General features: G+C 38.2%; 1 protein-coding gene across 2 annotated transcripts; it reads right to left on the bottom strand.

Annotated features, from left to right (window-relative positions):
• Positions 1 to 879: 879 nt before the first annotated feature.
• On the bottom strand, positions 880 to 13,063 carry LOC126717228 (FRIGIDA-like protein 5). Of its 2 annotated transcripts, XM_050418696.1 has the most exons (6): positions 10,818 to 13,062; positions 9,741 to 9,916; positions 9,189 to 9,651; positions 2,784 to 3,410; positions 1,779 to 1,954; positions 880 to 1,669 (listed from the first exon to the last, which is right to left on the bottom strand). In XM_050418696.1, the coding sequence occupies exons 1-6, from the start codon at positions 12,895 to 12,897 to the stop codon at positions 1,001 to 1,003; spliced, it is 4,191 nt and encodes a 1,396-aa protein (XP_050274653.1). In that variant the 5' UTR covers positions 12,898 to 13,062; the 3' UTR covers positions 880 to 1,000. The 2 variants fall into 2 exon arrangements, with proteins under 2 accessions (XP_050274653.1, XP_050274654.1); XM_050418697.1 differs by lacking the exon at positions 2,784 to 3,410 and having other exon boundaries at positions 10,818 to 13,063.
• Between the last annotated feature and the right edge of the window lie 576 nt (positions 13,064 to 13,639).

Below are 13,639 nucleotides of genomic sequence, written 5' to 3' on the forward strand. Positions count from 1 at the left end.
AAAAAAAAAATAATAATGTAGATTAAAGAAAATTTTCTTTTCATATCATTGAATTGTATGTTCAAATATATATATATATATATATATATATATATATTCTTGGTTACATGATGGGAATCATATTGGGTCTAAACAAGCCTAACTTGTCGAGTAGTGAATGTTTGAGCTTACTTCAATCTCGAACCAAGCTTACAAATAATGTTTGAGTTCAAACTCGTCAAAGAGTATATAAACTTGAACTCAGTTTGGGCTGGCTTGATTCATTAGTCAAGCCGAGTTTGAGCTCAATATCAAGCTTTTGAGCTTGAAATTCAACACAATTATATCATTAAATCCTATTTGGTTTGGACAAGTAGTTCAAACTCCCAATAAAATAAAGTCTTAATAAGATATGAGTATATTTGTTAAGCTTATATCAAGTTTATTACAAAACCCACAAACGAGGTTAAGCTTAACTTTTTATTTATTGAGCCTTATTGTTCATTAGCATGTCCATGAATAACTTTTTTTGTTTGGGCTTGGTTTGTTTTATTAAACAAGTCTAAAAATAAGGCTCAAACACAAATGCACAAGTATTTTTTTATCGAGTTAAGCCCAAATTGTTTATGAACAGCTTAGTTTATTTCCAGTCCGGTTATTTTTTTTTTTATAAAATCAATAATTGAGGGAGAGATTTCTAAACACCTTTATTGGAAACATTATTACATTAAATGACAAAACTCTTGACAATTTCTAGAACGCTATTACGTTGATAATTGTGCATTAGAGCATAGTTCTGTTGAGTTGTAAACTTGTAATAGGTTATAAAACAGCAGTGCAATTGATATAAATTTTGAATTTGCTCTTTTCGCAAACTCTGATTGACTAAAGCATAAATGGTGATTCAAGAAAGCTTTTAAATTTTAAATTTAAATTTTATCATTTTTGTTTTGTAAACAGGGTTAAGGTAAAAGTACAGAAAAAGTTACTAAGGTGGTAAAATTTAACCACCATTGAAAGTTTAGGGTGGTAAATTACAGCCACCATGAGGCATTGGCCAATTGTACAATCCTGGTCCCCTGATTGCAACCCCAGGCCGACCTAAGGGTGGTGGCCTATCATAATAAACAGGTTCCCTAATTGCACCCTCAGGGTAATTAGGATTATTGTACGAGTTCATATGTAAGCTAGCAGGAGGATGGCCTGACAAACTATAATGTCCAGCTGATGTGTTCAAGTGTGGAGAACGCTGATCCATAAACAAAACCGGTCGCTGCCAACTAGGGGGTTGCGTAGAGTGAAATGCAGAAGCGGCACCAACAGAATCGATTGGTGGAACCTCTTTTGGAACTTCGGTTTTCTGACGCTTATTATCACCCTGTTCTTGAGGCTCAGACTCAGGAGTATTGACCGAATTTATGGTAGATGCTGCAGAGGCTGTTATCTTGTTTGTTGGAGCAACACATTTCGGCTCACTATGCTGCTGCAATGATGTAGCTTTAGATCCAGTAAGAAGTCCATTTTTGTCATTGGAGTCATCATACTCACACATTTTCTTTGTCTGCTGCCTTTCCAGTTCCGCAATGATTTTTTCAAGGATTTCGGGCAAGTATGGAGCTTCATGCTTGTAAATTTCAATGTAGCTTAGTAAAGCTCTTAAAGAAGCTAATTCTTTGCTTATCCCCTCAAGCTGTAAGCAAGTTTTACCCAAATCATGAGCAGATATGTACAATAAAAAGGTGATTGGATGTTTGACTGGGAAGCACATACAAACGTAAACAACAAGGTGAAGAAAATACCTGAACTGAAAGTGAGTTATTTCCTTTCCTGCATAGTTCCTCTGCTTTTCTTTTAGAATTAATAAAATGATCATTTAAAAGAGGCAATGGCTGGAACTTGTCAACCAGCTCCAGTGCACAGATATATTTAATAGCTTCCAACTGCTGCTCTTCTTTGATAAGATTTTGAATAAAATCTATTATATGGAAAATATAAATTATTAGTATTAAGTAACTGAACCAATAAGAACTATAATAATTAGACATAACCAGTGTAACAATGATGACAATAATTGAAGCAAAGGGATTAAAAAATAAAAAAATAAACTTAATGACATCAATAGGGGGGATGAGGTGGATTAGACATGTTATAATCATTATCAAGTGAAACTCCTAAATATCACATCAGACAGAAGAGATAATACAACTACAGGAAACCCTCTTCTTGAGAGTATACTCTTTTGAAAAAACATTAAAACCATGGGAAAACCCATTTTGGTTCTCCATAAGATTTCTTGCATACCCTGGTGAATTTGATGAAATGCAATTTCATCTCATGCAAAACAAGTGGTTTATATTAATTTTACATAACAGTTGAGCATTACTTTAAGTGTTCTTACAACAGTTCCAGATAAAACCTTTCACCCATTCAGGTTCTTATTACATTTCCTACATACTATCTCCATAAAGTTCCCTTCTAGATTTCTCAATCATATAATTCCCATCTTCCATATTTTTTATTCAAACACATCACAAATTCAGCCAAAAAAAAAAATGATATAGAAGAAATAGGAGCCAACAATTTCTAAAGACCATTACAAACCAGAAAATGCATTACAACAGAAAAGCGTACGGAAGATACAAATCAGTTATGTACATATCCCAATGAAAGTTCCTTATGCAAAGGTAGTAATGCCAAGGTATCATGTACTGTATGAAGGAGGAATGACAGCTAAACAAATGAAAGAGTTTCCAAAATATAGTAACAGAATCTAATCATTATGGTGGGGGAGAGAGAATACGTACTAGGCAGAATATCTGACAGGCCAAGGACCTGACATAAATCAGGGACCTGTTTACGCCAAACATCAGTGTCCAAAAGACCAAGAACCTCATCCGCATAAAAAGAAGAGCTCAACCCATAGACTACTAAAAATAGCAGAAAAGCCACAACCAGCAAATGATCACCTCTCTTCTTTTTCAACTTTGATTTCCAAATAAGTGCATACTTCATAGCTTCATCTTTCACCAGAGGCTTAATCTGGAGTGAAACTTGTGGTAGCTGTTTCAACAAAAAAATGAAGTTTCTAGAAACATCCAACTCAGAGCCTCCATCTCCCTTTAAGATTGAACGAAAAACTACCTTCATTGCATCCAAAACAATCTTCTCTGGATCCGATACCGATTGAAGAGCATCAGTAAATTGATTGCGTATTGACTTATAATCCACTTGCTTTTTAAGTAACAATTTCAATTTCTTTTTTTTCCTTTGATTTCTTTTAAATAGTGTTAGCAGTTTCTGTCCATTCTCTTGTACAGATGAGCATTTAGGATCTGGCTTAGATCTCACCATTGAAGAAGCCACTCTGCTGTACAATTGCAAACTTTCCTTTGACAATTGCCCACTCTTTACATGGGTATGAACACTGCTTGCTATGCATGTAAAACACAAACCATTCAATTTTCAACAGAAATGCTAGATTGGATTAAGAGTACAAAATTTTTGTATTCCATGTATTAAAAAAAAGTGCATGTTTGACGGGTAAGTTAAACACACACACCCAGAAGGTCTTGAACCCACAACTTCACCTTCCACCTAGCACTTTAAGGGAAGAAAGTGCCAGTTAAGCTTGAGCTCATTGGCATATTAAAAGAAAGTGCATAGGTTTGATTATTGAGATCAATCAAATCATACAAAAAAACTGAAGAATGAACAGGCAACATTCAAAATCTACTTTATCCAAACATTTACTAAAATTTTGATTATATATATATATATATCAATTTTCCTTGTCGGCTGTGTGCCTTAAAATGAGTAATATAATATAATTTTTTCTTCATAAAAGATAATCCCTTTCATTTCATTATAAGATTGAAAAGAAAGTAAAGAGGTGTACATGGTCTTGTTAGGCATCATTCTGGTAACTATGCAAGGCATACAAAGCACTCAAATTTAATAAATAAATAAATTTAAAAGGTTCAAATTATCCCCACAAAAAAAACTATGTAAGGCATAAAAGTATTCTTGAGATGACCAAACTATGATTAGAACCACAAAAGTTTATGCCAGGTAATAGAACAGGAATATTTAACTTGATGTTTTTTTTTTTGATAAGTAAGAGAATTATATTAAAACCTCAGGGAAACAAAAGGACAAACAGAGAATACAGAGGAGGAAACAAAAGAAAAGAAAACAAGAAAACAAGAAAACAAGCAAAGCCAACAAAGAACTAATTACAAAGAAGAGAACTAAGAAACATAGGGATAGAATCACTAGAGGTGAGTCCCCAAGCCCTAGACCAATCAAAAAGCGAGCTACTAAAGTAAGCGAGCAGTTGGTCATCAGTCTTGTCCCTGTCCTCAAAAGTACGCCAGTTTCGCTCCCTCCAAATGCACCACATTAGGCACAACGGAGCTAGATTCCAAACTCTAGAAGAGTGCTTTCCGAGCCAGTTCCACCAGCCGAAAAGCGTATCTGCAATCGATTTTGGCAAGACCCAAGAAATCCCAAAAGATCTATACACCAGGCTCCACAACTGAAAAGCTTTTCCACAATGAAGAAGCAAGTGATTCGCCGTCTCCCCATTACTACGGCACAAAATACACCAATCAACAAAATCGAAGCCTCTACACCGCAGAATGTCCCCTGTAAGAATCTTTTCCCAAGCTGCAGACCATACAAAGAAGGAGACGTGCATAGGAGCCTTAACCTTCCAAACACCTTTCCAAGGAAAGATAATAGGCAAGGGACATCGAAGCTTATCATAGAACGATCGAACATCAAAAACCCCCTTCTTTGACATATTCCAAATCATACGGTCTCTTTGCTCAGAAAGAGGTAAATTAGAATCCAGGGAATGAAGGAAATCATCCACAACACCCGACTCCCAATCATTCGGATTTCTAAGAAGGAGAACCTTCCAACTTCTCCGGGCCTCGATTCCCAGACGCTCGAGAGACGAGGCTACAGAAGCCTCCTTATTAACAGCAATCCCATACACTACCGGGAAGGATAGATGGAGAGGTAAGTCCCCACACCAATGATCCGTCCAAAACTTCACCCTATCCCCCACCCCTACCTCGAATCGGATGTGTTTGGAAAACACCTCCCAACCTTTCCGGATACTTCTCCATAAACCACACCCATGAACACCCCTGCCTAACTTGGACGACCAACCCCCCCACTCTTCCCCAAACTTCAAAGCTATAACCCTCCGCCAAAGACGAGTCTCCTCAACCCCAAACCGCCATAGCCATTTTCCTAGTAACGCTTTATTAAACGTAGTTAACTTCCTAATACCCAAACCACCGTTAACCTTAGGAGCACACACCTTATCCCACCCCACCAAATGAATCTTCGAATCCCCCCACAAAAAGTCCCTCTGAATCTTCTCAATCTTATTAGCCACATGCGAGAGAATGGTAAAAAGGGATAAAAAGTAAGTAGGAAGGCTAGAAAGCGTACTCTTAAGCAGCGTCAACCTACCACCTTTAGATAAATACAACTTCTTCCATCCGGCCAATTTCCTCTGAAATTTCTCCAAGATAGGATTCCATATAGAAGGGGACTTATGGGAAGCCCCCAGCGGCATACCAAGATAGGTCATAGGCAAAGACCCAATCCGACAACCCAGAATCTCTGCCAAGGCATGAACGTTATTAACCTCCCCTATAGGAACCAACTCGCTCTTCGAGACATTAACCTTCAAACCAGTCACAGCCTGGAAACAAAGGAGAAGCATCCGCACATGAAGGATCTGCTCCACATCCGCATCACAGAATAGAATAGTATCGTCCGCAAACAGAAGATGCGAGACACATTCCCCTACACCCCGACTACCAACAGCTTGGAAACCTTTGATCAAGCCAGCACCTTCTACTCTTTTCAACATCCTACTCAAAACCTCCATCATAACCAAAAACAGCATTGGAGATAGCGGGTCCCCTTGTCTTAGACCCCTCGTGCTCCCAAAAAAATCAGCTGGCGACCCATTAATCAAAATAGAAAACTGGACAGTAGAGATACAAGTGCGAATCCATCTACACCATCTTTCCCCAAAGCCCATTCTCTTCAAAAGATCTAGAAGAGCCTCCCAATTCACATGATCGTAAGCTTTCTCAATGTCAAGCTTACAAATAACCCCCGGAATCCTACTCTTAACACGACTATCAACACACTCATTAGCAATAAGAACTGAGTCAAGAATCTGTCTACCTCCCACAAAGCTATTTTGAGACTCAGAGATCAGTTGATCTAATACCTGTTTCAACCTATTTGCCAAAACCTTCGACAAAATCTTGTACAAGTCTGCTCTTCGTACCACCCCCTCTCTTTCTCTCCCAGAAAACCCGCCTCCTACCTATCACATCAACTTCCACGACAAGACTTCTCCTTGACCAGCCAGCACTCTTCTTCCTTCTGTCAAAAACTTTTGAATTCAAACTACTGCTAGGTACACTGATCCTAGGGTTTGCCAAAGTTTGCTCACCGCCTTCTGCCTCCTCAAGAATGCAGCTCTCCCTCCTAACCCCTCCCACCCCTTCCATCTTATCAGATAACTTCACCGGAAAATCCCCTACCTTTGCACCTGTGATTCTCAGAATCTCCCCCATCTTCTTCACTCCTTTATGTGGTATCTTCCCCTTGACTGAGACACCTGGTTGCATAGGCTTCTCTCTATCCTCTACTCTTCCATGAAAGCCTTGTACAACTTCAGCAAAAGTTCTAGAATGAGCCTCCAGGTTGAACCTCCACACATGAGGAATGAATTTGGGACCACTCTCTCCCACTGCATAATGAGAAGGATTCAACACTTTTCTAAGTTCAAGGCCAAAAGCCCTCCAGCCATATCTCTCTTTACCTTTCGGTATGATAACCGACCTCCTAGACCCACCTGTTTTGAGCTCAGTCAACAGCAAGAACTGGCCAAAGGAGTTGGAACTCCATTGGAGAGTAAAAGCTGTGTCTCCTTCTCTAAAAGTAAAGAACTGTTTGGGGCTCACCCCAACAACAATGTGTTCTATGTTTAACATCAACCAATGTGCTGCGTTCTTGCCCAAGAAAACTGATCTCATAAAGAATTTGCCTCTCTCAAAAATCTGTAGCTTAAAATAACGACCCCCTTCCTCTAACACTAACTGAAAATATTTGGACTCAAGGAAGAAACTACGGACCCCCCCCATGTGTACAACCACTCTCAGAGTGAATTAGTTTAGATATTATTCATTGATCAATATAATGAAAATTTAGATTGTAATCTGAGATTGTTTTCTAAGCTAGAAGTTCGTATTGACCTTGACCAAGGATATCCCCACCCTTCAAAATAAAAGCTTTTCCTCCCTAACATAAGAAGAGCAAATCAAACAATTTAACTTGATGTTAATAGAATAAAAACATTGAAATAACCTTAAACTAACAATCATTTCTCACACTGAAACCAAGAACAAGAAGCTTAGTACAGAGAGAGAGGAAGGGGTCAACACCATACAATGTCTTTGGCCATTTATACAGAAGCCTGTGAACTTAGCAAAACCTTGCACACATTTCAGCAACTTGAAACAAAGGAATGAAAAGAGAAAATCATGGCAGTTTCCATCTTTTGTATTCCTTTCTCAACATGGGCGGTTTGATTTCTGTGGTTGTTATGGTTTGGGATCTGGACCCACAATTGGAGGCTGGTGGTTCAACGGTAAAGTTTGTGGAGGTTGATTTGGTATGGGTGTATTGGCTATTGGTTTTAAACAGTGGTCGTGACGAATTTGAATTTGGTCTGATACCAAAAGTGATGCAGGACAAATTGACTAGGAGGGGGCTTTTATTTGGGAAACAAGATAAAATAAAAAATAAAATAAAATAAAAAGAGAGATAGGATCTAGAAATCAGCACCAAAGGTTGCTTGAAGTCAGCATCAAGCGGGTAAAATTAAAAATATACAAAACCCAGGCATCGGCAACTACGCCTGTTTGGGATGAGATGAAAAAAATTCATATTTTTATCCCCTTCCTTTAGCAGAAGCATCCAAGACTTTTTCCTCCAACGTATTTCCTCCTACAGCATAAGTTTCTCAAGTTTCACATGGCTTGTTCGCATTGCATCTTTCTTAGTCTATCAGGGATCTATCCTCATTAATCATTGGATGATGCAAGTTAGCAGTGTGTTTTCTACACATTACATTTCCAAAATCTGTTTCATTCTACTTCTTCAAATCTAATTTTAGTGCCTTAAGCTTGTTGACCAAAACAAAACTAGGCAAGCTGTGAAACTGATAAGAATACCACCACCCCTCCATCCTATCAGTAAACCCTTCAACCTTCAGCCACATGTTTCTTTTCCCATTCTTAAATTCCGAGAAACTTAGAACCTTGCAAACACCTATTGATTTGTCACCTTTCAAATCCTAAATCCAAAACTTCAAAACCCTAAGCCGCCTATCAAATAGACCTAAATAACCCTCAAATAGCTCCATTACTGTCCACTTGTTACTGTTCAGGGCCCTGGAATAGCAACCCAGATCTTTGGTTTTCCCCTTTGTTTCATCCCCAAATCCTACCATTCATCTTCCCCTACCAAAATCTAACTCTAAATCCTCAAAATCCAAGCTTCCCAGCTCTGCCAGGTCTGATTTGGATTCATTCCTATTTTTCCTACATTACGTCATCAATTCTTTTGATAAAGAACATCAGCAATTCATCTAATAAATTACCAACTACCCCAAAACTAGTGATGTGTAGGTTGTTTGATCATTGGTTGATGTTGATAGGTTTGTAGTTAGTAGCAAAATGTTGCTTGTTATTGTGATTATACCTCTTTTTATTATCAGTTTTCTCCTAGGAAATAAAATCATTCTCTTATCTGGAGACTTTAAAATGCAATTCTGTTGGATAGTCTCGCACTATCATAGAACGTACTCAGAAGAATGTTGGCTAACAAAATCTCCAAGACTACCATCAATTAAATTAAAACCAAAAAGGGTTTCCAATAATAGAGATGAATAAAACTGTGATGGTCAAACAAAGGAACTGAAAGATGTGAATCAACCCACCTAAATATAGTAGTAGCCCATTATTACAATATTAAGCTTCTTGAGATTCTCCATAAGCATATACAGTGATAAGTGGCCAGCATTGTAATGAAAAGTTCAGAATAAATTTAAATGGCCGCCAAATGGCATCAAATAATTAGCAGATTAGTAGTATTCAGTCATGGGGTACCTTGATTGCTGAACAAGCTTGCTGGCTCCTGATGAGGCAGTTTTATTAACTGGACAGCTGAAGGGGAACCATTGGAAGTATTTGGTGCAGCATCTGCAAATACAGCTGTTCGTGGACGCTTACCACCACTATTCTGTTGCATTTGAGTCAAGGGCACAGGGGCAGTGATTTGGCCAACGGTTGCTGGGAAGGTGAGGTTATTCGTCATAATGGATATAGGCATAGGAGCAGGGATGGGGGCAGCAGGATTGGCAGAAGCAATATGTTTTTTCACACTCTGCTGTGGTGGTTGAGCCTCACTGCCAAGGGCTGGCTCAGTTGCTTTGTTCATTGCTTCTTGTTTCCTCAGAAAAGCAACGAACTCCTCAAGGTTCTGAAATGAAATTTCAGATTCGAGCTCGTGGTCTTTAATGCATCTAAGGACATCCTCCATGTCAGCTATTATCCTGTTTAGGGCCGCATTCTGCTAGCAGGTTTATATAAATGATCTCACTCAGGCTGTCAGCCCTACACAAAGTATGCATTCACATTGAAAAAGAAGGAAAAACATACCTGTTCTTCGGGCGGTCTGTCTTGCTTTCTGCAAAGCCTATTGGCAGATTTCCTTAAATGCTTCAAGTAAGGTCTCAAGAGGGGTATTGGTGGAAACTTGTCAGCCAACTTAAATGCATAAATGAACCTAATAGCCCTGAGAAGCTGCTTTACTTCAATAAGGTTTTGAATGAATCCTGGTACGCAAAAACCAGAAAAAATAGGTAACATGTTCCATCAAACTTTGGGAAGGGGATACAAAGGGTACTTAAGGTTAATTAAGCAAATTCCTAACATTAAGCATGAATTGAATTATTTTAAGACCATGGTTAAGAGACATCTACTCCTAGAAGAACCTGCAGAAGCCAGTTTCTATCCAACCTTACAAATGGGCAAAGGGCAGGAATGGCCATGTCACCAGGGAAAGTCAAGGCTTAAAATTGTATGCTTGCCTATACTCTCGGCTAGTTCAATGAAATACATTCTACAATCAATTAGTAAAATAGATATTGGTAATGCATGACTAACATTTGTACATCTTTTTAGATAGTCTACTTTAAGTGCCTTTGAGGCCAAAACATCTCAAAACTGAATTTCCATTTTTGAATTTTTAAAGGCAACTAGGAAGTTTCTCCAAAGTTCTAATGAACTCCATTGGATTGTCCATTGTTACAAGTTCCTCCAAGCTTTTCATGACCAAATGTGCTCAAATTCTTCCCAAGAAAATTGAATGAAGTATCTTCCTCTTTTAAAAAGTCTTAATGCAAAAAGAGAGCCCATTTCCACTACCATTACCTCAAATGGTTTGGATTCAATTGTAAAGTAGTCTTACCACCCATTTTTCAACAAAGGATATTTAATGAGGAATGACAGAAGTGAATTCAGAGACTACCACCTCTAACCAGGGAGTTCTCCCAACTGTGCCATTGGCAAACGTTGAGGGTTGTTACACCATTGTACCACTTTTCATTCCAAGAAGTTTTTATACTATTGTCTTTAATGAATCATACACACAGATTACATTTCAGAGAAACTTTCAAGTAAAATAAAAATTAAGATGAGGGTAAGCTATATGAAGCCAATTTTCAGAAGATTTACCTGGAATCTTATCATCAAGACCAAGGACACCACACAAATCACGCATATGGTCATCCTCAGCAACTTTCTCCAAATACTTTACAAGCTCATCGGCATCAAAAGAAGAAGCCAATCTGTAAGAGGCTAAGAGCTGCAAAAACCCCAAAACCTCCAAAGAATGATCAGCATCCACCCTCATCTTTATCCTCCAATCATTGGCCAATCTCATAGCTTCCTGTTTCACCTGAGGTTTAATATCTGGTGAGAGTTCCAATAATTGCTCTAACAACAGAACACAACTCCCTTGAACAATACTCTCATCAAACTCCACGTCTCCCTTCTTCAAATGTGGAGGGTAAAACCATTCCATTGCATCCAAAACAAGCTTTGCAGGGTCTGATGACAATAGAAGAGCAGTAGCCACTTCATATCTCATCGAATCATGCTCTTTCGAATGCTCATTTAGGAATATTAGCAAGCTCTTTCCATCCATAGCTACCCAATTTTCAGAAGATTTACTAGGGAGCTTCTCATGAAGACGAAGGACTCGACACAATCCAGGCATCTGGTCATGCTTGGCAACTTTCACTAAATACCTTACAAGCTCATCAGCATCAAAAGCAGAGGCCAATCCATAAGAGGCTAAGAGTTGCAAAAACCCCAAAACCTCCAAAGAATGCTCAGCATCCACCCTCATCTTCGTTCTCCAATCAATGGCCAATCTCATTGCTTCTTGTTTCACCTGGGGTTTAATATCTGGTGAGAGTTTCAACAATTGCTCTAACAACAAAACACAACTCCCTTGAACAATACTCTCATCAAACTCCACGTCTCCCTTCTTCAAACGCGGAGGGTAAAACCCTTCCATAGCATCCAAAACAAGCTTTGCAGGATCTGATGACAATCTAAGAGCAGTAGCCACTTCAAGTCTCATCGAATCATGCTCTTTCCAACGCTCATTTAGGAATATTTGCAAGCTCTTTCCATCCATAGTTACACAAAATCGAAGACTAGCAGTAGAAGAATTGTTAACAACATTGTTAACTGGAAAATCCTCTAAGGGCTCTGTCTTTACTCGGGTATGAAGGGAGTCAGCGAATCTTTTCTCTCTCAATTCAAGCTCTTTATTCCGCTTTTCAAATAGCTTCTCTTTCAACTCAAGCTCTTTAATTCTCTCCCCTAATTTATTCTCATTCGATATGATTTCTTCTGATCTCTTCTCTTTTGCTTCAAGCTCTCGAATACTCTCAGTATACCAATTCTCTTTCAAACCAATATCTTTCAATCTTAACTCCATTCTTTCCTCTCTCAATTCAAGCTCTTTAAACCGCGCTTCGAATTGCTTCTCTTTCACATCAAGCTCTCGAATACGCTCTGCATACTGCTCTTCTTTCGCCCCTAAACCTCTGGAACGTTCCTCAATCCTCTCCCCTTTCAATTCAAGCTCTTTAGACAACTCCTCAATTTTCTTCTCTTTCAACTCCAATTCTTTCAAACATTCTCCCAATCTCTTCTCTTTCGCTTCAAGCTCTCGAATACACCCTCCATACTGCTTCTCTTTCGCCTCTAAACCTCGCGAACACTCCTCAACCTTCCCCTCTCTCAATTCAATCTCTTCAAATCTCTTCTCTTTCAACTCAAGCTCATTAGACCACTCCTCAATCTTCTTCTCTTTCGCTTCGAGCTCTCGAATACACTCTCCATACCGCTTCTCCTTCACCTCAAAATCTCTAGAGCGCTCCTCAATCCTCTCTTCTCTCAATTCAACCTCTTTAACTCTCTCCTCCAATTTCACCTCTTTCAACTCAAACTCCTTCAAACACTCTCCAAATCGTTCCTCTTTCGCCTCGAAACCTCTCGACGACTCCTCGAGCCACTTCTCTCTCAGTTCAAGCTCTTCGAACCGCTTCTCTTTGGACTCGAGCTCTTTCGCCTGTTCCTGGAGAAAACGACGCGTCGTATCGAAGTGGTCTTCCAGATCCTTCCATTGAAGAGAGAACAAAAGTAGCGAAGACGAAGAACTGTGGATTTGCTCCAGCGTTTTACGCAGAGTTTGCTTCTTTATCTCCGCCACTTCAAATTCGCTTGAGACTTTCTCCATTACAAACACAATTAAATACAGAAAACCTAACTATCTCTACATGCATTCAATAAACAGAGAGAAAAGAACAAAAGGAGGGAAAATAGAGAAAATTGATTGTTTCCCAAATTTTCTCAGGAGCCAATCAGGGTTTAATGGGTTTTTTTTTTTTTTTTGGGGGGGGGGGGGGGGGGGGGGGGTTAATTTTCTTACAATAAACGCTTCTAACGAGTTACATTATGAGTGAATTGCTGAACGAGTTACAATAAACACTTCTAACATGATAATGTAGTATAATGAGTTTTTTTTTTTTGTGTTTTAAAATTTGATTTATACTGTTAAACTTTAAAAATAAAATCGCTTTACATATTCTACACTTCTACTTAAATATGTGAGGTTTAATTTATTTTTCTTAAAATTTCAAAGTTTATATTATTATTTTGAAAAAAAAAATTGTTTGAGATTAAACTTAAGGTTTAAAATGTATTTTTCCTTTCAAAGAAATTTTTTTTTTTAATTTTCTTTAAGTTGTGTGAATTGCTGAAATATATTTTTCATTTTTTTGAAAAAATTTTGTCCAACCTCAATTTTTGTCCTTTAAATTTATAGAGTTATAAATCTATCATAAGAAAATTAAAAAGTTATAAACTTTTTTTTTTCTATGTTAGGCAAACTTTTTAAACATTAAATATAACTTTTTAATTTTCTATGTTACGCAAACTTTTTAAACATTAAATGTGTTCAGCTTGTCATTTAATAAGAG

The sequence above is a fragment of the Quercus robur genome, chromosome 3 (assembly GCF_932294415.1).
Source record: "Quercus robur chromosome 3, dhQueRobu3.1, whole genome shotgun sequence".
Classification (NCBI taxonomy): Eukaryota; Viridiplantae; Streptophyta; class Magnoliopsida; order Fagales; family Fagaceae; genus Quercus; species Quercus robur.